Genomic DNA, 25265 nt, shown 5'->3' with positions numbered 1-25265 from the left:
AACCCTGCCAATAATCCTGGAACCCAAGGTCTTCAGAAATAATTATTTTCAAGACTGTGATCAGTTGAAGATGCGTGTCTAAAGCAGGGGTTTAAACAGTGTTTTAAGCTTTGTGGGACTTAATCCATCGTAATTACTTAAGTCTTGTCATTGTAACATAGAAAGTCATAGACAGTAAGTAAATGAATGAGCATCACTGTGTGCCTATGAAACTTTATCAATGCTGCAATTTGAATTTCACATAATTCTCATGTCCTGAGGCATTATTATCCTTTTTATTTTTTTCCAGCCACACAAAAATGTAAAAACTGCCCTGGCTGGTGTGACTTTGGTAGTGTTGTCCTGTACACCAAAAGGTTGTGGGTTTGATTCCCCGTCAGGGCACATATCAAGGATGCAGACTGGATCCCCAGTCGGGGTACATGGCGTACAAGAAAAATCAGTGTTTTTCTCTAAAATCATTAAATGTGTATTTTTTAAAAAAATAAAATGTAAATACTGTCTTAGCTCATTAGCAGCATGAACACCGCAGTGGGCCAGATCTGGCCCGCAGGCCCTGATTTCCTGAATCCTAGTCTAACAGATAGATAGCCAGCACTCTCGAGCACCGCAACACTGCAGCGCAGCATATTCATCCTTAGGCAGAGGAAGCAAGATGTTATTACAGGAGCCGAGGAATTCTGGTGATTGTCCTCCTGACCAGGACTGTGATAAACTGGCCTGTCTGCCTTGGCCTCTGTCATACTCATTTTCTCTACAGCCAGAATTCTTATCCTTGGCAGTGAAAGGATTCATTTTCTAGAATCTAGATTTCCTGACAATGTTACAACCCATAATAAAAACTGTGTCCTTGTATAGGATCACATCCAACCACCTTCAGTTTTTAGTCACTAAGATTCCTTTTAGTCAGGGAATCTAGAGGTGGAGACATACCACCTCAGGCAGCTGAAGTCATATGAAATGGACACTGGTGGTCCAATGACTTGCCCTTCCTTACAAGGGTTAGGCTCACTCACCTGGGCTCAACATCTCTTGGGGTGGCTGGGAGGTTAGGGAACTCTACACCCTTTTCTGTAGAGAACTTTCTGCACAGAAATTTTCCACACCTTTTCTGAGCAGAATTCTCCAACTTGACCCAGATAAGGAGAGAAAAACCTTATGCTACAGTTGCACAGTAGATAGAGCAGGGCATTGTAAATAGCAGCCTAAGGATCTCAATCCTCTGCAGGCAGATTCAGACAGGAGTCAGTCTTACAGAAGACTAAGGAAAAATGTGGGCTTTTAATTCAAATGGTGATTATGAAGGTCTCACAGAAGATGATATTAAAATTTAATGTGCATGGTTTAATAGAATTCAATTATTCATCCATGAACTCACTTTTTAGTCACCAAATATTTAAGTATTAATAAGTGCTAGGCAATGAGGAACTGGAATAAGGCCTGGTACCTGCTGTCACAATATGTCTTGTGGTGGCATACCTGCAGAGAAGTAAACAAGCGATTACAGTGTAAACAGGTGTCCCGCTACAAAAGTTTAGTGTGTTGAGAGCAAGGGAACCTAAACCAGACTTCTGAACCCATGAAAATTTTCCAGAGTGGGGGGCAAAGCATGTATTTTATAATTTAAAAAAAAAGAAAAAATCCAAAACAAAAACAAAAAGAACTATGCTGAGACACCATTTTCAATACAAGGTTGGTAAAAATCAACAAGCTTGATAGCCCACTATGTGTACCATGTGAGCAATGGTACAGGAAAACAGGCACTCCCCACACATTTCCACCTGGGCAAACTTACAGTACCTAGCAAAACCATACATGCACCTACCTGCTGATCCAGCAATTCTACTTCTAGGGATCGTCCTACATATGCAGGGCCACATTTGTCAAGTGTTGTACAAGGATATTCACTTTATCATTGGAATAGTAATTAGAAACAGCCCCCCAATCTATCAATAGGGAACTGATTCCTGTTACTCTTTGCTCAAAAACTCTCAAGGAAAAAGTGAGTCCTTTATAGGGTGTACAAACGTTCTACATGACGTCCACATCCTAGACTCCTGCCTTCCAATGCCATGTCTTCCCACTCTCCTCTGTTCATTTCCTATTGGCCTCCTCTCCCTCCAACAACTCAAACTACTGTAGGGTCTTCACACTCACTGTGCCCTCTGCCTAGAACACTCCCCAGCAGAATGGCTTCCTCACTCACTAGCTCAAATATCACTTTCAGAAGCCTCCTCAGAAGCCACCCTTTTTACACAACAGCAGCCAGCTCCCAATCCTTCTTACCCTGCACTTCATTCTTTTACCTATCAGTTATTACCCACCTGATATTTGTTCATTTGTCTCTCCTTTTAACCTCCATAAGGACAGACTTTGTTCACCTCCGTAATCCAAGGCTAGCAGTACCTGGCACATTGAAGGGGCACAAAATTTTACTGCATAAATTATGCAACATCCAGGCAACTAAATAGTATGCAACATTTTTTTTAAAGTGCCATCTTTACTTATATGAAAGATAGTGAGAAAAGGTGTATATATATCTTAATTACAAGAAAAAAGGGGAACATGTTTATTTGCTGTTAACTGGTTGACAACGGTTGCCTTTTGGGAGGTAACTGGGTGGCGTAGAGTTGGGCTAGGGAGCCTTCTCACCAGATACACCCCGAATATATTAACAAGTCTAAAACTGAAATGAAAATAGGTTGAACCAGTGGCCTGTGGAAAAAAGGAACAAGCACTAAGTTTGAGAAGTAGCCTAAAGTTAATGGGCTGCTACATTCCAAGTGCTCCAGAATTATTCTTCTATTCAGCATTTTTCCCCATTAGATCTGGAAAGAAAACTGCGAAGTTATTAACAATGGTATCATCTACAATGGGTAAGAGCATCCATTATTTTTTTAATTTTTAAAGATTTACTCATTTTTAGAGGAGGGAGGGAGGAAGAGGGAAACACCATGGTTACCTCTCACACACCCCTCCATGGGGAATCCAGCCTGCAACCCAGTCATGTGCCCTAGACTTGGAATCAAACTGGTGACCCTTTGGTTCACATGCCAGCACTCAATCCACTGAACCACACCAGTCAGGGCTGTTTTCTTGGAGTTTTCCATGTGATTTTGTTTTAATGAGCAGTAAGGTGCTTTATTGATTAAAAAGAGCAGAGGCTTTAAAACCATAGGTAGGATTCATACTTTTCCTACCTCCTAGCAGGTTAATAGTAGCATATTAAGTTACCAGTCACCTCTTCTGTGACATGGGGTTAACAGTACTATTTTGTTGTGGGTATTGACAATGTCCTTTCACATTTTTACAAATGGTAGTAATAAACCTGTAAGGTGTGGAAAAAAGGAACTACCACGCTTTCCAACTGCTTACTGGTGTTTTCCCTTTTTTGACAATCATCCTGGATATACCCCCTGTAATACTATACTACCATAATCTAGGTATCTTTGCCCCCTTTGGCCTGTCACCAGTTCTCACCACTACAAATACTTTCAAGACCAGCCAGGCCCCTAGTTATTTCTCATAACTGTCACCTTCTTTGCTTCATGTCTTTCCAGCTACGTGATTATGTGTACACCTTCTGGGTTATATTCCAAAGGTCTCTAAACAGCAGATGCTTACTAAGCTAGATCTAATGAATTCTTTGCTATTATTCCTCACTGGTAACTCTTTGTGAATTTGTCAGTTTAGAGCTTCTTATTCCTACTCAATTAATGTATCTTTGAAATCATTGCTACTTTAGATTTTGAGGCTACACAAAAATGACCATCACAATCCTACACACTATTTGTTTAACCAAGTCTCAAGCTGATGACAATTCAAGACCTCCTATTTTCTGTCCTCAAAAGGTACACAATTTCACTTGATAGTCTACCTAGCTCCAAGCTCAGGGAAGAACTACTACTCTAAGATCAGTGTATGCCATTACTTAACCTCTCTAACACATGGGTGAGGACCAGATAAGGTTTTATGCTAAAAGTCTATCTGTTGTGTTGTTCGCTTAATCAGAGCCAGGTTTAAAATTTAGAATTTCAGTCTGGAACAGTACTTTTTGAGGTCATATGATCTACTTAGCAGTTCTAACTTCTAAAAATAGAACAGTACACTACACCAAAGTGTTTCATTTTAAGATGCATACTAAACACAGGGGTACTGAATTATAGTCAATGCTATGATAGGTGTTCACCTACATAACCATTCCCCTTCCCCATAGTTTGGAACTTTCTGCGCTTGATTCTTAAAACCATTTTGTCCCTACCCCTGCCCCTCCACATATCTTTTTATCCTTTCATACTAATCTCCAGCACACTGCTAGTAATCGATCCCAAAGCCACAGAAATGGCTCCTACTCTTGGCTCAAAACTCCCACTCCCAAAAATTGAGTATCAGGATTGTTTGTTCTTTGCAGATTTATTGTTGAGTAAACTTATCTTTATATAACACAGAACAATTAAAGCTGACCAAGTGCAACAAGTCTGCCAATTATACAGTTTTATACCAACCATAATTCAGCCAGTTTTCAAATTTCCAAAAACAAAGTACCCAAATGTCCAACATACTTGTGATCATTCAGATCAAATAATTTGAGGCAGACCAGTACCCCCAAATTGCAATGCTATCCAATAATCTAAGGAAAAGGACAAGGGCAAACACTGTGCCACCAGCATTGCTTTTCTTTTTGCACAATCACTTTTTTTTCTTTTTGTATCAAGGCTAGAGTACCTGGTAAAAGCTTGACCAGGAAATTCAAAATTAACTGTTACTGCCCTACTAAAGATTATTTAAAGAATCTACTGGTCATAATATTCTAAGGTCCACCAGATGCTACCAGAAACTACGTAAGATGTTGCTAAATATAGGTGAATTTACAGAACTGCGCCTCATTAACATTTCTGATTGACATCTTTAATTACTTTGCACCAGCCTGGCAAAATAAAATATGTTGGTGATCGAGAAGTTAAAAAAAAAAATCTAACGAGAATTAACAGATCTCTGCTCAGAATAAGGCAATCCATTTGAAGGGATGGAAGAGTATCTGGACTGGAAAATTTTGCAAAGCTGGTTTACATAAAGGTGTTGTCTCAAATTTAGACAATTCCTCAAACATGCAAATATGTTGGTATAAAATTGGCTAATGTTGAAAATAAAGTTAACACTGAGAACTTCCTAAAATGGGAGTTCTCATTTGACACCATCCCATCTAATAACCCAAAAACCTCACTATAGTGTTCAGAAAGTAATTCAGTTCCTCAAGCATTGAGTCCAATTACTTCTGATACCATTTGCTTTAGTAAGCTTTGTTTAGTTGTCATGCTCACTTATCAGCAAATCAGTGGTTCCTCTAGCTTAATAGATCAAGATCATTAACCTGACAATATATAACACCAACTCCAATTGATTAATTCAGGGACTTGTCATGATGCATTCATGCTGTTAAGGGGACTTATCTTACCCAAAGCTCTAAGGGTAAAAGAATTTACCAAGTGTGTGTATACTACAGTTAATGATGTTGAAGACTAGGTCTGTACGAGTATGGATGGTATCAAAGTTGACTATTGAAGCTTACCAACTGAGTATTAATATTGAACACAGATCAAAAATCTAGTTAGAAACATTTTATTTAAATGTGCCAAATAAAAACCCACCATTTTCAAACCATAAGATGTTAATACATTCAACAAAAATTTATATTATCTTACTGCTGTGAATTTACAGAGTAATAATCCAGATCCATTTTGATTAGATGATTGAAATAACCTTCCTAGGTTACATTTAACAAACATCACAAATCCCTTATAATAATGTAAACAAAATAACTTTTCCCTAAAAGGTGAACTTGAGAACTTCAGTCCACTCTTTCAGGACTTGCACTTCTTCGTGGACTTCCTGATGGGGAACGACTAAAAAGAAAAACATTAGGTTTGGAACCCATTAGTGTCTACTGAAACTTACTCTTCTCATGAATCCGTCAGGACAAAACTCAGTTTCAATAAATTCAAAGGTGACCAAAGGAACTAAGTTTCCATAGCAGAGATCCAAAAATTCATAGGTTTATATACAAACCCTTTGTCCCTGGTTAAAGATTAAGCTTAATAGACTCCTTGATAAAACTGCAGAGTTAAGTTAAAGAGCATTATATGAATTTTGGTTTTTTGTTTTTGATCATTAAGTACCAAGTAGATTATGATTTGGTACAAGATTTCAACCTAAAATTTTTTATTCATGTAGGCACTTCCTTTTTACTTATTGTCATGGAAAAACAATTCTCTAAGAAACTTAGGATCTAGTATTTATAGAAATATATATATAGCACCAATTCTTCAAAGAGCTCAAAATCAAAGCCTGCAAACTTGGCAAGAAGCAAACAAATTCTGCGGAGACCACATCTGATAGTTAAAATTTGGCAACAATTTATTTAGCTTACCTTCTTTTTGGAGATGGAGATCTGGACTTTGATCGGCTGTCAAAACATGAGAAATTCTATTAATAAAATGTACTATACTAACTAATCCTTTTTTGAAAATCACAGTATTATGAAATGAACCCACCAAGCTGTCCTGAACTTAAATGTCAGTCTGCAATTAAACTAGGGGGACAGGGGGGTGGGGGGCAGGGGAGCCTATCAACTTTAACTAAAGCCAATATTCCAACAACTGTTCATCATAAAAATGAACTGCTGTACCATGACTAATCTGCCTTAAGCACAACTATCTCAGAATGCTCCTCCATGCACCCATCAGTTCTAACATGTGCCTCCTACTGTTAATACCAAGGTCACAAACTTCTTTCTCACTATAGCTTTTTATTTTCTTGTCCAAGAAGTCAGCCAAAACAGGCCATCTACAGACTAAGTTCTAAAGTTTGGTTTATTAATAAGGTAATGTGTTCCCACTTAACACCTACGCTTAAGAGTTAACACTTGGAACCTCAACAATTCAAAACACTTTGAACTTTTTGGATACTGGTGCCATATTATAACTACAAGAGCAATTATCAAATTTTTACCCTTACCTGCTTCTTGGTCGTGAAAGAGACCTGGACCTTGATCTTGACCTTGACCTGGATCTTAAAACCAAAATTTATACCAGTTAGTCCATACTAGTAATTTTCTTAAACACCTCCTGAGCACCGTATTAGGTAGGCTCAGAATAGAGGCTAAAACTGAGCAAGTTGCAATTCTTGCCTCCTCCTCAGTCTAAATTAGACAAATTATTCCATTTTCAACTAGCTCTGATAGCAAATAAGGAATCACCATTTCAGTGATTTCTTTCTACTATACTCAAAGAGCTGAATTAACTGTCACAGTTACAGAGGTCTAATATTCTTAAGGTGTATAGTATCCAAGAGAAAAACGATGGTTTTCATTTAAGACAAATATAATTTAATTTTATCTTAAACCAAATCAACATCATACAGACCCCCTGAGCTGAGATTTCAATTATTCAGGTGATAAGCTAAATGAAAAAAAGTCACATCAGGTAAAGTTTTACTCTTTAATCAATAAGCTTTCTTGGTTCAAGATCATCAATTGATCACACAAGCCAAATCTGGCTGACATACAAGTTCACTTAATTAGAGAGAAGGTCCAGAACTTTTGCAAACAGGCCACAAGTTTTAGACTCGCTGCATTTAAAGACTTAAAGAACAATGGTATCTCTCACTGGCATTCCCTACTACTCATCATCTGTAGTTTTGTCAACTCCCTATTTTACATTGCTTTTTTATATTTGCATTTGTTTTTTTTATATATTGTATTTTTATTGCTTTTACAGGTCTTATAAAAAGGGAGTAAAAACAGCTGAAGTTACTAGTGTCATTTTTAACTTCTTAAATTTCAGTGTCTAAACTAAGTGTCTGGCTAAACCAGCCACATTCACCCAGATGTACATTACTGAATACTTTCCTAAACAACTTCCCAAGGTCTCAAATTCACCCCATCAAGCCAGAATATGTCCTTAAGACATTCTGCTAATGTCATTAAGACGTGACAACCCAAATACAAATAAGGGGGGAAGAATGTTACATACTGGAAATACCTCGATCCTTTTATAGAACCAGACCTAGATCGTCTGAGTGAGGCCGACCGTGATCTACGAAGAGACACGGATCTTGATCGTTGAGGAGATGCTGATCTTGACCTAAAAATTAAACCAAAGAGGTTTAGGTCCATCTTGAATTAGTTTTTTATTATTTGTTAAAACCTGAATTAAAGATTTCTCACCTCCTTCCCCTGCTCCTGCTTCGTGAGCGAGAGTATCGCCTACCTCTCGATCTCGAATGTGATCTAGACCGTGACCTATTTTTCAAGTTAGAAAAAAACAAAATGTGAGATGGCAATTCGTTTTTATAGTTTGTGTGCCTCTGCTGAAATCAAATCTCAAAACTATTTAAATTTAGTGTCTCATATGGAAATAAACTCTGGGCCTATTAGTTGCCGAGTTTTTTTTTTTTTTTTTAATTTTTTAACTACCTAAAAAAAGATTCGTTAAAAGCTGAATTACATCTTAGAATTACATAATATAAAACACTGTAATGTGTATTTAAAATAAACCTTGCAAGTTTGCAGGTCGACCCTCTTTGGCCCATGGTCTAGTAGATCTAGACGATCTAGAAGTATCTATAGCCGATCGCTGCATCTAGATGTTTTCTTCAATCTAACGACGATCAAACTGACAGCCAAATGAGCCAGGTGAGGCTTGATTGACGCAAGAAGATTTTTCTAGTTGGGAATGTGGTCAATCTGGTGTTCCTCTTTCTAAACCGGAGGGGGCCCCAATTGTAAGCCAAATTTACTGTTACGGCGATCACCGACTCAAATTTTCTGCCCTTTAAATAAGGTGAAGCTAGGTGTAGATGACTCGAGGGGATCTGGCCTCTTATGCTGATCACCTCAAGGTCTAGGAGGATCTTAATTGTCGGATTTGCAAGGCGCCTCAGCATATCATAAGGCTCGTGACATTCTGAATCAAGGCGACTGACTCAAACGAAGAAACCTGAAAGGTTTTGACCAGGTTGATTATTAATATATTAACATTTTATTAAACAAAAATTGTAAAATACACCTGTACAATTAACATTTAAAATTATATAAAAATACTAGTTTCTGCCTTGCTAATAAAAAAATTACTTGATTAACTAGTATACCAACCATTTCTTTAAAATAAATACCTGCTTCTCCTTCGGCGGCTATAGCGATGACAATCATAAGCATAATGTCCCTTTTCACCACACTCATAGCATCTATCATTGGGATCAAAGGGACGTCGAGCAGGTGGTCTATCAAATCGAGATCTCCGAGGCATGCCTGTTGATAGTTCAACCCTCACACGGGAACCACAAATCACCCTATAAAAGAGAAGCAACAAGTTCTAATGCTAAAAAACTCATGTGACTTCTGAATTTAGAACTTTCCAACCACTCTTTGCTTTCACAAACTTCAACTATCTTTGTTAAGTCCTCCTAACTCCAACTTTGCTCCCTTTCTTAATTAAATGAAATCAGCTATTTACCATCTCCTCTAGACTACAGAATCCAAGCTTGGTACCTAACTCATTATCCAGCCTACCGGACTATTCTAATGAACTTAAGTTTTACAACCAGCATCTTACTTACTTGCCATCCAGGCCTCGCACTGCATCTTCTGCATCTCTAGGGTCTTCAAATTCCACAAAGGCAAATCCTGGAGGATTTCTTGCAATCCACACAGTTCTTAAGGGACCATAATAACTGAAAGCCCTTTCTAACTCTCCTTTGCCAGCACCAGTTCCCAGGTTACCAACATACACCTTGGTTTCTGTTTAAAAATGCAAATAGAAGAATGCACGTTATGCAAAATTTGACCTAAGTATGAATGAATTCTTTGCCTTGAAAGAGGCCACCCACTGTGCAAAGCACGTTTCGTGCTCTATTAAGAGTTGTATTTAGTCTTAAAACCAGCAAAGTCGGTAAATGTCTGAAGAGCTAGGCGTGTGACACAGTTTCTTAACATTCTAATTAGGTGGGGGGAAAACCCTCCAAAACTCAGGTACGAACGAGTGGTCGGACTTTCCGAGGCGTGAGGCAGGCCCCGCCCCGGCCCCGCCCCCGCGTCCCGGCAGCCCCGGGCACGCTGGAAGCGCGCGGACCCGCAGCAGCAGCGGCGGCGTCGGCGGGCGGGCCCCAGCAGGGCCGGACCGGGAGAGCAGGGCTGCGCCGGCTGTTGTCCTCCGCGGCAACCGCCCCAGGCACAGGTTCGCCTAAGACTCCAGCTCCCCGCCCCAGTCCATAAACCGCGCTCGAAAGAGCTAAAAGAGAAAAGAAACCAGCCTCCAGACAAAAAGATTATGTCTCCATACCCACTCCGCAGTTCGACCGACTGTATGACGAGAGAGCACAGCTCGAAGCGGCCAGTTTTGCTCAGGCTCAAATTCACCCTTGATTTTATGGCTGCGATCATATCTGTCCGCTAAAGTGGCGGGAAAGCGCCAAGGAAATGCGCCACCATGCTCATCAATGCGCGCAAAATGGCAGCCGAGGGCGGGGGGGTGTGGGGGGCGGCCGGGCGGCTCGAAGAAGGGCAACAGGAAAACAGTGACCGTGGGCCTCCCTTGGACTGGTATGCGAGACGAAAATGCCCAAGAATTAACACGGAACTCGACACAGACCTACACCCGCCATCCCCCGTCTCCTCGATATCCCGCCCCCGCTGCCTCCGGCTTCGTACGGTGTGCGCCGAAGCCGCCATTACGCACGCGGAATAACCGTCTCCCAACCGCCGCACCTACCCCACAGCCTCGCAATACTCGCTACACCCACAATAACGTCCCTCGCTAGGCCCTAACCTCTTACCTCCTCCGTATCGCCCGTAACGCGACATGATGACTGGCCCGCGAGCTCTGCTTCTTCAGCTCGCAGTGCCCAGGGATCGAGCAATACAAAAGCTGCGAACCCCTCACACGCCAATACTCCCAGCGGCACTACGAGGAAGAGCCGGGGTTTCCGGTTTATATATGCGGCGGCTGGGGTTTTCTGCGCATGCGTCACCTCGGCGTTCCGCGCGGCACAAAGGAGCTGGGCGGAAACTCCGGAGAAGCGGCATGGAGGAAACTGAAGGGGAAAAGACACCAATCACAGGCGGAGGGATACGTTTCCATGGGAACGTCAGAATCTCGCTTGTAAACCCTTGGTCTTCCCCACGGTGTCCCGCCCCCTCCCTCCCCCTTTTCTTTCACCGTCCCCGTTTTCCTTCCCTTTCCCCTTCCCCTTTTAATTTTCCCCAATTAATTAGGGACCCTTGGCTTCAGTAATCTTACTACAGGTGTATTAGACCGGCCTTAGGAAAGGCTGTAAAATTTAGCCGTTGATGGTGCAGCCGTCGCCGCAGTTCTGCTGGGGGACCTGGCCTAGACTTGTACTCAGTGATCTTTGGGGCTCGTCAGAGGTAATCGGGGGAGTTTGTCCAGGCTGAAAACTCCATGAATCCCGCCATTCTAAGTAGTGGTCTCTGCATTGTAGGCCTTGCTGCACCGACTCTCCAGTCCCTTTAGAACCAGCCACCAGTTTTCACCAGCACATTCCGAATTCTTGGAGTTTGGGGGACAAAGGAATAGAGTTGTTTCTTTCTCTTCTTTTTTTGTTATACTGAAATTATGACAAAACCCTAAATCCTTTAAAGCATTTTGACTAGTGACAATTCTGAAATTACTTGCATTTGAGGTCCACTTCATTTGTGCTTCCCTTCTAGATCTTTTGGCTTTGTATTGTAGTAACACATCTCATCCACTAAACACTCAGATCCTAGGGACTGGAATTTAAGTCTTCTTTTGGCAACAGCCGCTTTCTGCTTAGCCACACTGTGTAGCAAATACATGGAAACCTTTTCTTCACGTTAGAATCACTTAAAATCCAGTTTTGATTTTACCAATTGCCAGACACCATCTCTACAAGTTCAGATTTACCATCCACTAAAAGAAGACCCTATACCATAAATACTTGGGATACAAGGGTTGGAAGTGTTCCACATAAAAGAGGATGCCTTAGGTATTTGTCTTTTTTTATTCATCTGCTGTATCTTTACTTGGTGTGCATTGGTGTGGGATACAGAGTATAGGAAAAAGGAGGCTTAGTTGAATAAGCCTTTATTCAGACGAATAAAGCATGGATTTTTGCCAGGTAATGCTATGAATTTATACTTTTTTTTCAGATTTATCAAATTACAGAGAGAATTAGTCTGCCTCAAGGAAATCTAGCAAGAAAAAACAAGTTCTGTATAGTATGTTATATTTGTTCTCCATTAGCCTTGTTGATATTTCTCATCTACTTAACAGGGTTCTTCTCAAAAGGATTGAATGATGAAGATATTTTACATACTCTGAAAGGATACAATCCAATTTTATAAAGCCTCACTAATTTGACTTTCTCCTCTTAAAAATGAATGAAAATTGCTGTTGGACAAAATGTAGGTAACATCAAGAGATAGTACTTATTAGTCAATGGCCATACCACCTTGAATGCCCAAGGTTTGGTCTCATCTCAGGAGCTCAGCAGGGTTGGATCTGGTTAGTACTTGGAAGGGAAAAGATAGTGCTCATTATGCTGCATAGCTCCTAAGAGGCCTCAATATATATTTTTTGGCTCTGAATAAAAGTCCATTGTACAAAAGAGAATTTCTAAGCAAGTAATGCTAACAACATGAAAGGAAGCAATTTTCCAACTTGCAACAAACTACTTTCAAGCACATTAAAAGGAAAGGGGTTAACCCTGACTGGCTGGCTGCCTCTCTAGGAGACAGGCCCTTTGATAAGCTAATTACATACTATTTATCTTTTAAAAGAGGGCTAGTTCTAGACTGGGCTTTGCTAACAGAGTTGCCATGAAAAAAAATAATAATACTGTGTACTATTTTTGTACACTATTATACTGAAAACTCTCCTAAGAACACGTAACCAATTATTTTCACTGAATGTCTATCTAAATGAGGGAGATTTTATTGTAAAGAGTACTTTTATTCCTGCATATTCTTTTGAAACCAGTTTCAACTACATTTTTGCCTAATTTTGTTAAATTAAGATCACATTGCCAGATTCAGCTTGAATGTGAAAGCTTAATTCAATTCAACAAATATTCTAATATTTCCTAATATGAAATATTGTATAATTCTTAACGCATTAGTATTGTTAAACATTGATAATATTATTAGTCGGGCGGGGGTCGGGGAGGGGTAATTCTTAATCCTTTTACAACAGCTTTCAAAATTTATCTGCATTTCCTAGATCAGTATTTCCAAGGAAGCATTAAAGAAAAAGTCCACTTTTTTATCTTATTTTCTTCTCCATTTTAATTTCACTTTTAAGTTATTGTCACCATTTTAGATTGAATGTAAAAACCTTAAAACAAGAAAAACAAGTTTAGACCTTTTGCAGACATATCAATTGTTAATCTAACAAAATAGTCTGTAGTTACAAACACTAGTCTTTTAATATATATTTATGTATGTGCTGTGTCAGTCCAACAACTATGGTCAAATAGAACTTTCTTTTTTCAACATTTCATAATCTATTTCTTCTAGAATGCTGTTAAGAATTATGGGAAGGAAAACTTCTTAGAGACATGTTTATAATTTCTTCATATTGTACAAAGAAATTAACTTCTCATTAGCCAAGCGCTGGGTGACAGTCGATACAGAAGTACGAGGTGGGATGTGGCAACAGTTAAAGCCAGTGCTTTGACCAACTTCAAAGAGTGAAACTAGAAGAAGAAAAATGTGATGCAGGAAAGCCCTGCTAATACAAATATTATCAAAATGGTTGATTTCAGAGTGTAAAAGAATCTAGGAAGAGTGAGGCTTTCTGAGGAATGCCTGATTGCATTTAAAAGTGTGAAGCTATAAAACCATCAAGCATTGAATTAATCCGTTGTGCCATTCCTTCTCTAAAGAAAGAATATTCATGAAAGGGACTTGGTCAGGTTCATGTCTTAACAAAAGGGCTAGTTTATTTTTTTTCTTCTCTTTTTTAAAATTTCATTTATTGGAGTGACATTGGTTATAGACTAGATTTTAGTAGTTTATCCAGCCCTATCTTCGAAGAAGAGAACCTGTTACTTAGAGAAATACTGCTCAAAGCCATTGACTTCCCTTAGATTTTTTGATACTTTTTCTAGTCCCTGGAAATGAATATGTTCTACTGTAAATTAATACAAATGGTTTTAGTTCATAAATCCTTTTCTTAGGAGAGGTGGTGCAGTGGAATAATTAAGAACGTAAGCACATGGAGTGTCACAGCGATGGGTTTGAAGCTTGGCTCCAATTAATAGCTGCCTACCACTGACCAAGTTTATAATCTCCTGGTACTTCAGCTTTCTTATGTGAAAAATGGGGTTTAATAATAGTTGCTATCTCAGAGAGCTGTTTTTGGATTAGATGAGGTAAACCAAGTAAATAACATTTCAAAGTGTCTAGCAATGTTCAATAAATGTCAGCTGGTAGGAGGAGGAGGAAGAGCAGTAATAGCAGCAACAGTAGTCTGACTAACCTTTGTAAGCTTCTAAAAGTTTGATATGATCTGGGTGCATTGACAAAATTGGAGTCAGTTTATGCAAAGCTAGAGACTAGGCTCTGGAACATGATGACCAGCCTTAAGTGGCCACTCCTAAGATATCTTTGTCTCTTCACTCCCTGACTTCAGTAAGGGAAATTGTCACCTTTCTTCTTTGATCCAATCCAGAGAGAGAAAAACAATCTGACCTATGACCTATATAAGAAGCAATAACTCAGAAAAAGAAATTTTCTTCATGGAAAGTAAATCCCCAGGAATGCAAAGTCAAATGGCAAAACCTTGTTAAGGGTTATATACAAAAGTGTTCCCCTGTAGAACGGAGAAATGTGTGTTCATTAACAATGGAGAAATTGTCACTTTTTATACAAAGTTTAGTCTTTGAAGCTAATTTTTATACAATTAGGTACATCTTTTTAAAAAAAGCAAAGAATTTATTTCAAAAACAATAACAAATACACTACAACTCTCAGGTAGATAATTAAGTTTAGACTACATGTGAAAGAAATGGCTTGAAATTCAGAGATAGGGGTTTTATTAGATCATTAGTCTAACCACTTTGTTTTCCAAATGAGGCTAAGACACAGAATTGCAGAGTGGTGAAAGCATTGGTTCCCAAATGCTGTTACAAGGACTGTTCGCCTGAGCTTCGATGAAACTTTGTCCAATCCCAGAAAAATAGAACTATTGGCAACCAGTCTTTCCTGGGAAGAGCCATCCTTTGTTCTGTGAATGTATCCTTCTGTCCTCACTTTTTTAATGAAAGGATGCTAAGGGTAAAAATTTTTTAAATCTCATGTGTTTTCTTGATAGAAAAGTCTGTTCCCTCCACCCCCCATGTCCCCCAATTTTTTTCAGATCTATCTAGTTTCCAAAATCCAAGAGTCTGGAATCTCTCATAAAAAACAAAGCATGAGTTTACTCAATAAGAAAACAGAGAACAAACAAAAAAGAAAAAAAAACCACCACCCCAGAAATAGTTCAGAAGAGAAAAATGAAAAAAATAGCCTATCCTTACTAAAAACGCAAATTAAAACAACATGCTTTTTTGTTGAGAATGCAGTGAAATTGGCACTTATACCCACTAATAAGAATGTGAAATAATACAATATATTTGAGGGGCAGTTTTGCAGTATGTTTTAAATTTATTAAATTGTTTGTAGAGTAGCTCTCCCTTATCTGCAGTTTTGCTTTTCACTGTTGTCAGTTATACACCTGGTCAACTGGGTCCAAAAAATATTAAATGGAAAATTCCAGGAATAAACAATTCATAAGTTTTAAATTGTTCACATTCTGTGTAGAGTGATGAACTATTGGGCCGTGCTGCTCTGTCCCGCCCAGGATTTGAATCACCCCTTTGTCCAACATACCTGTGTCTATTACCTGCCATTAGGCACTTAGTAGCTGTCTAGGTTAGCAGATCATTTATGAGAGAGAGAGAGAGCCCACATTCACATAACTTTTATTATAAGTGTTCTCTTTTACTACTAGTAATTATCGTTAATTTCTTACTGTGCCTAATTTATAAATTAAACTTTATCATAGGTAGGTACGTAGAGGAAAAAACATAGTGTATATAGGGCTCAGTGCTATCCACTGTTTCAGGCATCCCCTGGGACCTTGGAACACACCCTCTGAGGATAAGGGGAGACTACTATATAGTTTGGCCTAGCAATCCTACTTCCTGGAAATAATTACAAATATGCATAAAAACAAAAATGTTCATAGGATCTTATAATACCAAAAAATAGAAATAGCTTAAAAACCAAAGGGATTTGATTAAGTATGGCACATGAATTGATTATATATATAATGGAGATTAAAAAACAACTGTAGGAGAATTTGAAATGTCAGAAGAGTATTAATGGTATGTAGTTAAGTAATTAAAGCAGATTTTACCCTGGTTGAGTAGCTCAGTTGGTAAGAGTGTCATCCCAATACGCCAAGGTTGTTGGTTATATCCCCAGTCAGGGCACATACGAGAATCAACCAATGAATGCATAAACAAGTGGAAAACAAATCCATGTTCCATTCTCTCTCTAAAATCAATCAATAAATCAATAAATAAAAGCAGACTTCAAAACAACATGCATGCACAGAATGACTCTGGTTTTGTAAAATCGTATTACTGTATTAGTAAAAGTAAGTTTTGTTTTGCCTTTCTGTATTTTACAACTTCTATAATTCTTTTAAGTGGGACGCTTGGAGACAGAGGAATTCTAAGTTTGAACTAAGAAATCACTGTTTAGTAGCTTTGTAAATTGGAACATGTTACTATACTTGTCATCTAGGCTCTAGAACTCTGAAGGAAGATAGAGGTTTTAATGTTGCTCTCTGTGGGTGGATGTTATTATGAGTAGTTTATGTGCATTTTGGTTATTTTTTCTTTTCTGTTATGACCTGCATTGCTTATAACTGAAAAATTAAATGTAATCTTAACTGTGAATAAATATAAATATTTAAAGTCAACATAGTAATGGAGGAATTAAATAAGATAGTTAATATAGGGAGAATCTAGTATTAATACATATACTCCTAAACTGTTTCCTGTGGTTGCCTGTGGGAAGTAAGACTGGGTTGAAAATAGGGAGGAGCTTTCATTTTTTAACTATATAGTCTTCTATATTGTTTGAAGGTCTTTTGTTTTTTAAACAAATATAGCACTTTTGTAATAATATTTATACATTATTACATGCCCTTCTACACTCTCTATGTCTTTTACTCAACTTTATTTTTCTTCATAGCTCTTCTCACCTTCCGACCTCTTTATTTATTTCATGAGAGCATCTCATGGTGTGAGGTCCACAAGAGCAGGGACTTTGTTTTACCCACTAATGTGTTCCTACTCTGTGACATCATGCTTGGCATATACTAGGTTCTCAATAATACACATAGAATTAATAAATTCTACGAAGAAACTATTTTGCGACCTCACATGATTGTTGCTCAATTATTATTTATAAATGATTTTTCTAAGGTTATATAGATATTTAGTGTCCAGATCCGAACCTCTGATTTTCCCAGTCCAAAGATGTTTCTTTTGCAGCATGCTGCCACCCTAAAAGTAACTTGTCTTGGCTTTTAACCAACTCTCTGAGAGTTGTAGTGAGACATCTGCTTTATATTTTAAAAATGTGCCTGTGACCCTATAAGTATACTACCATTTTCTAGTGGGACACTGTTGGTATTTAAAACAACAAAATTCCACTTATCCTAGAATTTTTCTCTTTGGTTACATCCCACAGGAAGTTGTGTATTGTCTTTTTATGCACAAATACCCCTGGTCCCTCTTCCTCTTCCCATCCAGTGCAGTGGGTTTAGGGTTTCCCATACACATAAGTGAATTACTACAAATACTGGAAGGCATCTTGATTTTTGGTAACCTCAGATTTAAATATCTTTGAGATGCTAATGAAGTCAAGGTTTTGTTTCCTATAGGAACCTTTCAGCTTCCTATATCTCTAATATCTATGTGTATTTACTTGGGTACTATGAGGAGACTATACATCATTCAACACTCTATACACTGCCTAATCTAGGATTATAGTAAAGATATGTTTACTTCCTTTCCTCTTTTCTTCCTCAAAGGCTTGTATTATGCACTTATTAGGCATAAACTACTGCTTAAACACCAGGATAAAAAAATAAATAAATGTATTGATCTTGCCCTCAAGCTCAGTAGGAATATAAACACATTAAAAATACAAACAGATACAGATACAAACATATACACGGACATGTACAGGGTGAGGCAAAATAGGTTTATAGTTCAAATGGAAAATAATAAAAAAACTTCCATGTGCTCACAACTGTAAACTTACTTTTGCCCTACTGTATACACACACACACAAAACACACTCATATATACATTTTAAAAACAATGACTTGGGATCCATTATTTTAGATTTAATTTCAGATTTAATACTCTCACTTCTTTATTTTCTATTCATCGTTCCTTTCTTTCTCGCCCTGAGTTTTCTCAGAGTCTTAGCTGTATTGAATGAATGACAATAAGGAAGGCTCTTTGTTAGTGGAAGAGGTTTTTCTCATCCAAAGCTACTCCTCCCTTTACATGTGCTCTGTGCATCCCCATCTGCGACCTTTTTATTGAACTGTTCCTTTCTGTATCTTCAGCTTCTCTCTCTATGCCTTACTCAAGCCCTCAGTGCCTGAGCCTCTGGGCTCAGTGTTAGCCATCCCTAATCCATCCTCACTAGATTGATCCTTCCAAACACAGACAAGCATATAGAGGTAAAGAACACAGTTCAGACAGAACATTTTAAGCAAAAGAATAACAGGAGTGCGACTCTGCCTTTATCACCAAAATCTCTGGAACGCCTACGCAAAGCAATCTGCATCCCAAACTTCATTTAAAACAATTCTTTAAGCACTTACAATGGGGCGATGGATATAAAATAATATATTGAGCATTTACTAAGTATGCCGTATACTGTCCTGATTGCTTTACATATATTAATTCACCTAATTCTGCCAACCACTCAGGTAAAAGTATTAGTATTCTCTGTTCACAGATGAAGAAACAGAGGCACAGTAAGGTGAAGCAAGTGGCAGAATCAGGATTCAAACCTAAGCAGTCTAACTTTACAGTCTGCCTATAATTTTATCATATTACAACCTTAGCGATAAGCCTTGTTAAAGAATTATTCCCAAGGTGATTCAGGGGATATGGGAGAGGCACCTTGCTCAGCAAAGTAGATTTTCCAGGGCTTGAATATCAGTCACTGATGGACTGGGAGAACAAAATGAAGAGAGAGTCTAGAGTGGATGATGGGATCAACCACCTAGATAGGGAATCCAAGAGGACATGGAGGAGGAGATGGTCTTAGGGGTCAATAAATAGCATCCCTTTTCCTCCCCTGAGGAAAACCAATGAGAACCAATGAGATACAAATATAAGAGTCGGGCAAAGAAGACCAAAACATGACCTTGTGTGTGTGTGTTTTTTATTAAGTTGATGATTACCGTGACTTCAGAGGTGTTCTCCAGTGGGTCCACTAATGCTTCACCCCTTAATAGATTTACCCACCCGGTCCCAGGAGCAGTTGGAGAGCAGAAAATAAACTCTTTCTGTTTTTTGGTTTCAGACTTGAACAAGCTGGTTCCAAAAGAAAGAATTCAGAAGGCATGAGGGTCACTTCCCCAGTTCTTTCTCTCAACTTCCAGCCAGAAGGCAGCCCAGCGGCTGGGAGTATTCTTCTAGCACAAAAGTCCCCTTATGTAGGCACATTAAAAACAGGGAATACAGTGGATGGGAGAAATAGAGAGAGGTTGTTAAAAAAGTACAAACTTTCAGTTTTGAGATGAATAAGGTCTGAGGATCTAATGTATAACATGACTCCTATCGTTGACAACACTATTGTATTACTAACATTTGCTAAGAAAGTAGAACTTCAGTGTTATCACCCCCCCAAAAAAAATGTTATCATTTTGTAAAATTTAAATATCTTGCAATTTTATTTGTCAGTTTTACCTCAACAAAACCAAGGGGAATAGGGCCTCCACTCAACATCTCTGAAAACTTATATTGTGGACTAAACAAGTATTAGTTCTTTGGGTAGGTGAAAAATAGAATCTCAATCCCCAAAATGTTAGAACAATACACAAGTAAATCTTGATACAGGTAATTCATTATGGTTATACCTTTATGTGCTCTTTGGGAGTAGCAAACAGCAATTATGTGTCAGAAAGATGAGTTCACAATTTGCTTTCAAGAAATTCCCAGAAATATGTTGTGGGTACCTGAAGTCATTTAGCAACCATTTATTAATGCCTACTCTGTTCAAGGGCGTACTCTAGAACTGGGATATAATGCTGAATAAAACACAAATTATGCCTTAATGCTCCCAGGCTTGTAGTGAAAGCAGGTATATAAACAATTACAATGCAGTGAGCTAAAGGCTAATAGGGATATATACAGAATGCTTTCAGAGTGATTATGCTGACAGACTCAGGTAAGGTTCTGGAAAAAGGAAGATTTCAGTTGTGTTGGATGGAGAATAGGGATTCTATGGAATATCATTTGAAAACATTAGGCCAGAAGAAAGGGAACGTTGTACTTGGGTTGAATCTGGCCCTCTACTAGTTTTCCCCAGCTAATCTCCAGCTAATTGTAATCCAACCACTACTATTGCAGCTCCAAGAATAATGTCCCTCTTCATGGGTTGCGTGGCTCTTCCACTCAGAACTGAACCTTTAGATGGATATGTAATTAACTTAGCTTTTCAATGGATAATGATTATAGTTGCTAATATTCTGAAACATAACTAAATCTTAAAGTATAAAAACAAGCAATTTAACTAAAATAATACCTCTCAGGTGTCCTCCCCATCATTTTTTCCCTCACTTTCCTCTGTGTAAAAATCTGAATTTTCTTTTCCTTTGATTATTCAGTATACTTGTAATTATTGTAAAGCATGGTAATTATTATTAAAGTGCTATGTTTGCTGTTTCTACTTTTTAAAATAGATTAATTGAGCCTATTGTGTTATTACGAAAAAATTAAGTAGCTTGCTCTATGTAATTGGTTTTCCATTGTGTCCATCCCCCACCCCACTTTCTTACCAAGATACCCTAGTAATGCTGTGATAACAACTATTACATTGGAATTTTTTTTTATCCTAACTGCAACAATGCTGGGAAGTCTTGCTAGTTCACACAGCACTTTCCATGTCCAAAGTCCCATACAACTAACCATAATATTTCACCAAGACCTAGTTTGTTTGTTTTTAATGAAAATATATGCAAGTGTAGTGATGTTGCTAAGAACAGCATGGCAGGGATTTTTCATTCCTAAAATCTTTATTCTTTCATCTGGACAATTCACTCTTCCTTAATCTTAAGTAGAGACCTAGGCAAATACATTGCCCTCTCAAGCCAGATTCTTGTCCCCAGGCTTTCCTAGAGAGAAATTTCACAGCTATCAGAGTACAGTTCTATAACATAAATACACAAAAGCATGATCCTAGGAAGATAATAGGTTGGAGGGATGATCACAAAAGAAGTTTTCTGTTTACAAAGGATTGACTTCACAATGTTTTAAAAGAATATGTTTCCTTTAGTAAATTCCAAATGATTTGAATTTTTCAGAAATACATCTTCTAGGTAAATAAAATGATCTTTCCCTCCCTTTGTCTGATCTAGATGAGAATATCCTAATGCTGCACCTCACAGCTCTCAGTGTGTTTGCCTCCACTATAATAGTGACACCTCAGGCTGCGGAAGAAGGGACCCCAGTCAGGAGAACAAGAGCTACCCTCACTGCAACCACATCACTGCACTGCAAGTATTTCCCATCTCTAAAGTAGGGTAGCGAATATGTCACTTGCTCTAAGTAAAAGAGAAAATGATAAGGAAGATGACTTTACATCATTTATGTTATACAAAGAAGAAAATGATAAGGAGGACAAGTTTGAAGATGCCTATGAAATTATCCCTGCAGCAACAACAATGAATCTAGTATCTTCCCTGGAAGAATGCACAACTGGATTGTATTTATTTCTAAACAACAGATTCTCAGATGCCATAAATCTCATTCACCCATGGTCGAAAAACAGCATGTACCATGCTCTAATTTATAGTATCCTTATGGTTGTCAAAGCCATTTTGACTTTTGATCCACAGGATATAGAGGTTGGAATGACTGCTGCAAAGGAAGCTTTGAAAACCTGTAACAGTTTCCGAAGAAAAGCTAGGATGACAAGTTTTTCTCATCTAGTGAGTAAACATGGAATAAAGGCTGTCAAAGAAGAGGAATTGCATGCAGAAGTCTGCTATGCTGAGTGTTTAATCTTGAAATCCACTATAACATTTATGCAGGATGAGAGTATACTTGGTTTTCTTAAAAGTGGGATCAGCATTGGGTTAAGTCACCAAATCTACAAAGACTGTGAACAAATATTAACACAGATACCTCACCACCAAAGCAAAACATACAGGCACCTAGTTGGAGGAGTAAAATTTGGTCTTGGAGCATTCAATTTGATATTATCACTTGTGCCACCAAAGACACTTAAAGTACTTGATATTGTTGGATATCATGGTGATAAAGAGGTAGGCTTGTCTTTGCTTCATGAGAGTGCATCTGAATCCCATATAAATAATGTCTTAAGTATTTTGAGTCTACTCTTCTATTACAGTTATATCTGTGTAGCTTTCGGTACTGAAAAGGGTCACAATTCTACAGTAGAGGACCTCTTCCTAATCTACCTCCAAAAATTTCCAAAGTGTGTCATACTTAAATTTTTTCATGCGCGTTTTAATATGCTGAAAGGAAAAATTGAAAATGCACAGTTAACATTAGAGGAGTGCATTTTTATTCAGAATGAATGGAAGCAGCTTAATCACCTCTGTTACTGGGAACTCATGTGGTGCCACATTTTCCTGCAGGATTGGAAGCAGGCTTACCACTATGCCGATCAGTTATTTCAAAACAGCAGGTGGTCCAAGGCAATGTATTCATACAATAAAGCTATGCTACTGGCTTTGCTTCCTTCTGGATTTGCTAAATCAGAAAGTGAGGACATGAACTCTCTCTTTTTAAAAGTGGATAGCCTGAAAATCAGATTTTTAGGAGCTTCTGTGCCTATAGAAAAGTTTGTTGCTGAGAAGGGTCAGCGCTACGGTACTACTACAGGCTGGTTTACAGCACAGCCCCTTCTGGAATTCATTTATGCCTGGAGTGGTTTCCGAATCATGAGCAAAAAACTAGAACTTATTTCATGCTGGCTATCAATAATTGACAAAGGAGAAGAACTTTTACAAGAAAATCCAAATAAAGAGTATGGCACAGATGACATAAGTTTGCTAAATTTACTGAAAGGCCTATGTTTGAAACACTTAGGCAAATACTCGATGGCTGAGCAGTACTTTAATCGTGTCATTCAAAAGGAGAAACTGTTAAAATATGACCACTATTTGGTGCCATATACTTACTATGAACTGGGAATTCTACACTATCTGAAAGGAGATTATGTCAGTGCAACAAAAAACCTAGACAACATAAAAAACTACAAAGACTATTCCATGGAAGCCCGATTACAGTTCAGGGCTCACATAGCTCTTGAACAAATAGCTAAAGAAAAGTGATTTAGACACAAAGTGTGGTTTTGTTTACTATGAGTGAAGTATTCTATAGTCAGCAAGGAAATTAATAGGTAGAAAATAATTTCTTTGTGGAAGAAATCCACAAAGAGGCAGCTGCTGAGAATTGGACTGGTAACAAGAAAGAAATGACTTTTCCCTCTTTCTTTCTCCATACCTATAAAATGGAATGTCTTAGACTGGCAAATGGGGTGATGTGCATTCTTGAAAAAGAAAAGGCAAATGATGTACATTATGAAAGATACTATTATGTAGTTATTAATTTATCAATCATGTTAAACATTTTTAAAAACTCAAAAATATTTTTTAACATCTCATTAGATAGTGTTTCCAGCTTGTAAATAAAACAGGGAAAATAGCTACACTAGGAGTCCCAGTGCCCTGTGAACGTTTTTATTTAACTGGTAAAACAAGGGAAAAAAAGAGTTTGTCTTACTGACATTTTAAAACAATGACGAACTGAAGAGCACAGACTGAATGGTTTTCTCTCAAACACAGTAATTTTATTGGCATTTTATACAAGAGAAGATACTTTCCCCCCTGTGTCTCAGTGGTACATTTTACCTTTTTTCATTAGGAAGCTCAAATATTGGGTTATAATTTATAGGAAGATAGAAAAGAAAGGGGTCCCCCACCCACATATGCACACAATAAACCCTTTGAAGATAATTGGAGGAAGCCAAAAGGGCAAATGCACTGGGTAGAAAAAAGAAAAGGCAAGATGAGGCAATTGGAGGGAGAGTTTAGTTACCATTAGCCCTCCCTTTAAGAAAAAAATATTTATTTTTAGAGAGAGAGGAAGGGAGGGAGAAAAAAATGTTGATGTGAGAGAGAAACATCAGTCAGTTGCCTCTCGTAAGTCCCAACTAGGGACCAAGCCTGCAACCCAGGCATGTACCCTGACTGGGGATCAAACCGGTAACCTCTTGCTCTGTGGGATGATGCCCAACCAACTGAGGCACACTGGTCAGAGGTAGCCCTCCCTTTAGCTACCCCCCAGAGTGTAATTCCTATTAGGACCAGCCTTTTAATATAATTAAACCACTTGCATCTATCCTGTGTCATTGTTAGTAGGCTAATCTGAGAGCAACAGCAGCTGTAGGCATGGGGCCTGGCATTGTTTTACTCACCTTAAGGATAAAATCAGACTGTAGTTTTTAGAGCATTAAGTCTGGCTGAGTGTATCTTTTGTGCAGTAGTCACCCTTGGAAAACAGTTGCTGAGAAAGTTTGCTTTGCTAAAACACACAAGTGGAACACATTATTTTAATGCTTTGGGTGTCTAAACAACCCAATGGAGCACATCATGGGACTATATTTCAGATTTAGAAATGCTTAGGTTGAAAAACATTCATTAAAAATAGACTTTTTGCCCTGGCTGGTGTGGCTCAATGAGTTTAGCACTGGCCTGCAAGCCAAACCTAAAAACAGACTTTTGCCCTGGCTAGTGTGGCTCAGTAGATTGTGCATCGGCCTGCAGTCTGAAGGGTCGCCAGTTCAGTTCCCGGTCAGGGCACATGCCTGGGTGGCAGGGCCAGGTCTCCACTTGGAGGCTTGCAGAAAGTATTGAGTAGATGTTTCTCTTCCTCTCTTCCCCTCTCCATCCCCTCCT

The 25265-nt window shown here is 38.4% G+C and overlaps 2 protein-coding genes across 3 annotated transcripts; one reads left to right on the top strand and one right to left on the bottom strand.

Annotated features, from left to right (window-relative positions):
• Positions 1 to 4313: 4313 nt before the first annotated feature.
• SRSF7 (serine and arginine rich splicing factor 7) lies at positions 4314 to 10956 on the bottom strand. 2 transcript variants are annotated; one of them, XM_054567620.1, is made up of 8 exons: positions 10831 to 10956; positions 9616 to 9796; positions 9172 to 9348; positions 8225 to 8299; positions 8031 to 8141; positions 7015 to 7068; positions 6428 to 6463; positions 4314 to 5903 (listed from the first exon to the last, which is right to left on the bottom strand). In XM_054567620.1, exons 1-8 carry the CDS (start codon positions 10856 to 10858, stop codon positions 5849 to 5851), a joined length of 717 nt encoding a protein of 238 aa, XP_054423595.1. In that variant the 5' UTR covers positions 10859 to 10956; the 3' UTR covers positions 4314 to 5848. The 2 variants fall into 2 exon arrangements, with proteins under 2 accessions (XP_054423595.1, XP_054423596.1); XM_054567621.1 differs by having other exon boundaries at positions 8040 to 8141.
• A 10891-nt stretch (positions 10957 to 21847) lies between these two features.
• LOC129064763 (tetratricopeptide repeat protein 39B-like) lies at positions 21848 to 23639 on the top strand. Its single transcript, XM_054565899.1, has one exon. The coding sequence runs from the start codon at positions 21870 to 21872 to the stop codon at positions 23637 to 23639; it is 1770 nt and encodes a 589-aa protein (XP_054421874.1). The 5' UTR covers positions 21848 to 21869.
• The last annotated feature ends 1626 nt before the right edge of the window (positions 23640 to 25265 follow it).

The sequence above is a fragment of the Pteronotus mesoamericanus genome, unplaced genomic scaffold (assembly GCF_021234165.1).
Source record: "Pteronotus mesoamericanus isolate MK-2021 breed Mesoamerican mustached bat unplaced genomic scaffold, CSHL_Meso_final contig_101, whole genome shotgun sequence".
In the NCBI taxonomy this organism is placed as follows: domain Eukaryota; kingdom Metazoa; phylum Chordata; class Mammalia; order Chiroptera; family Mormoopidae; genus Pteronotus; species Pteronotus mesoamericanus.
Note: the sequence above shows the minus strand (reverse complement) of the source record. Positions and strands in the feature narration are given on the sequence as shown.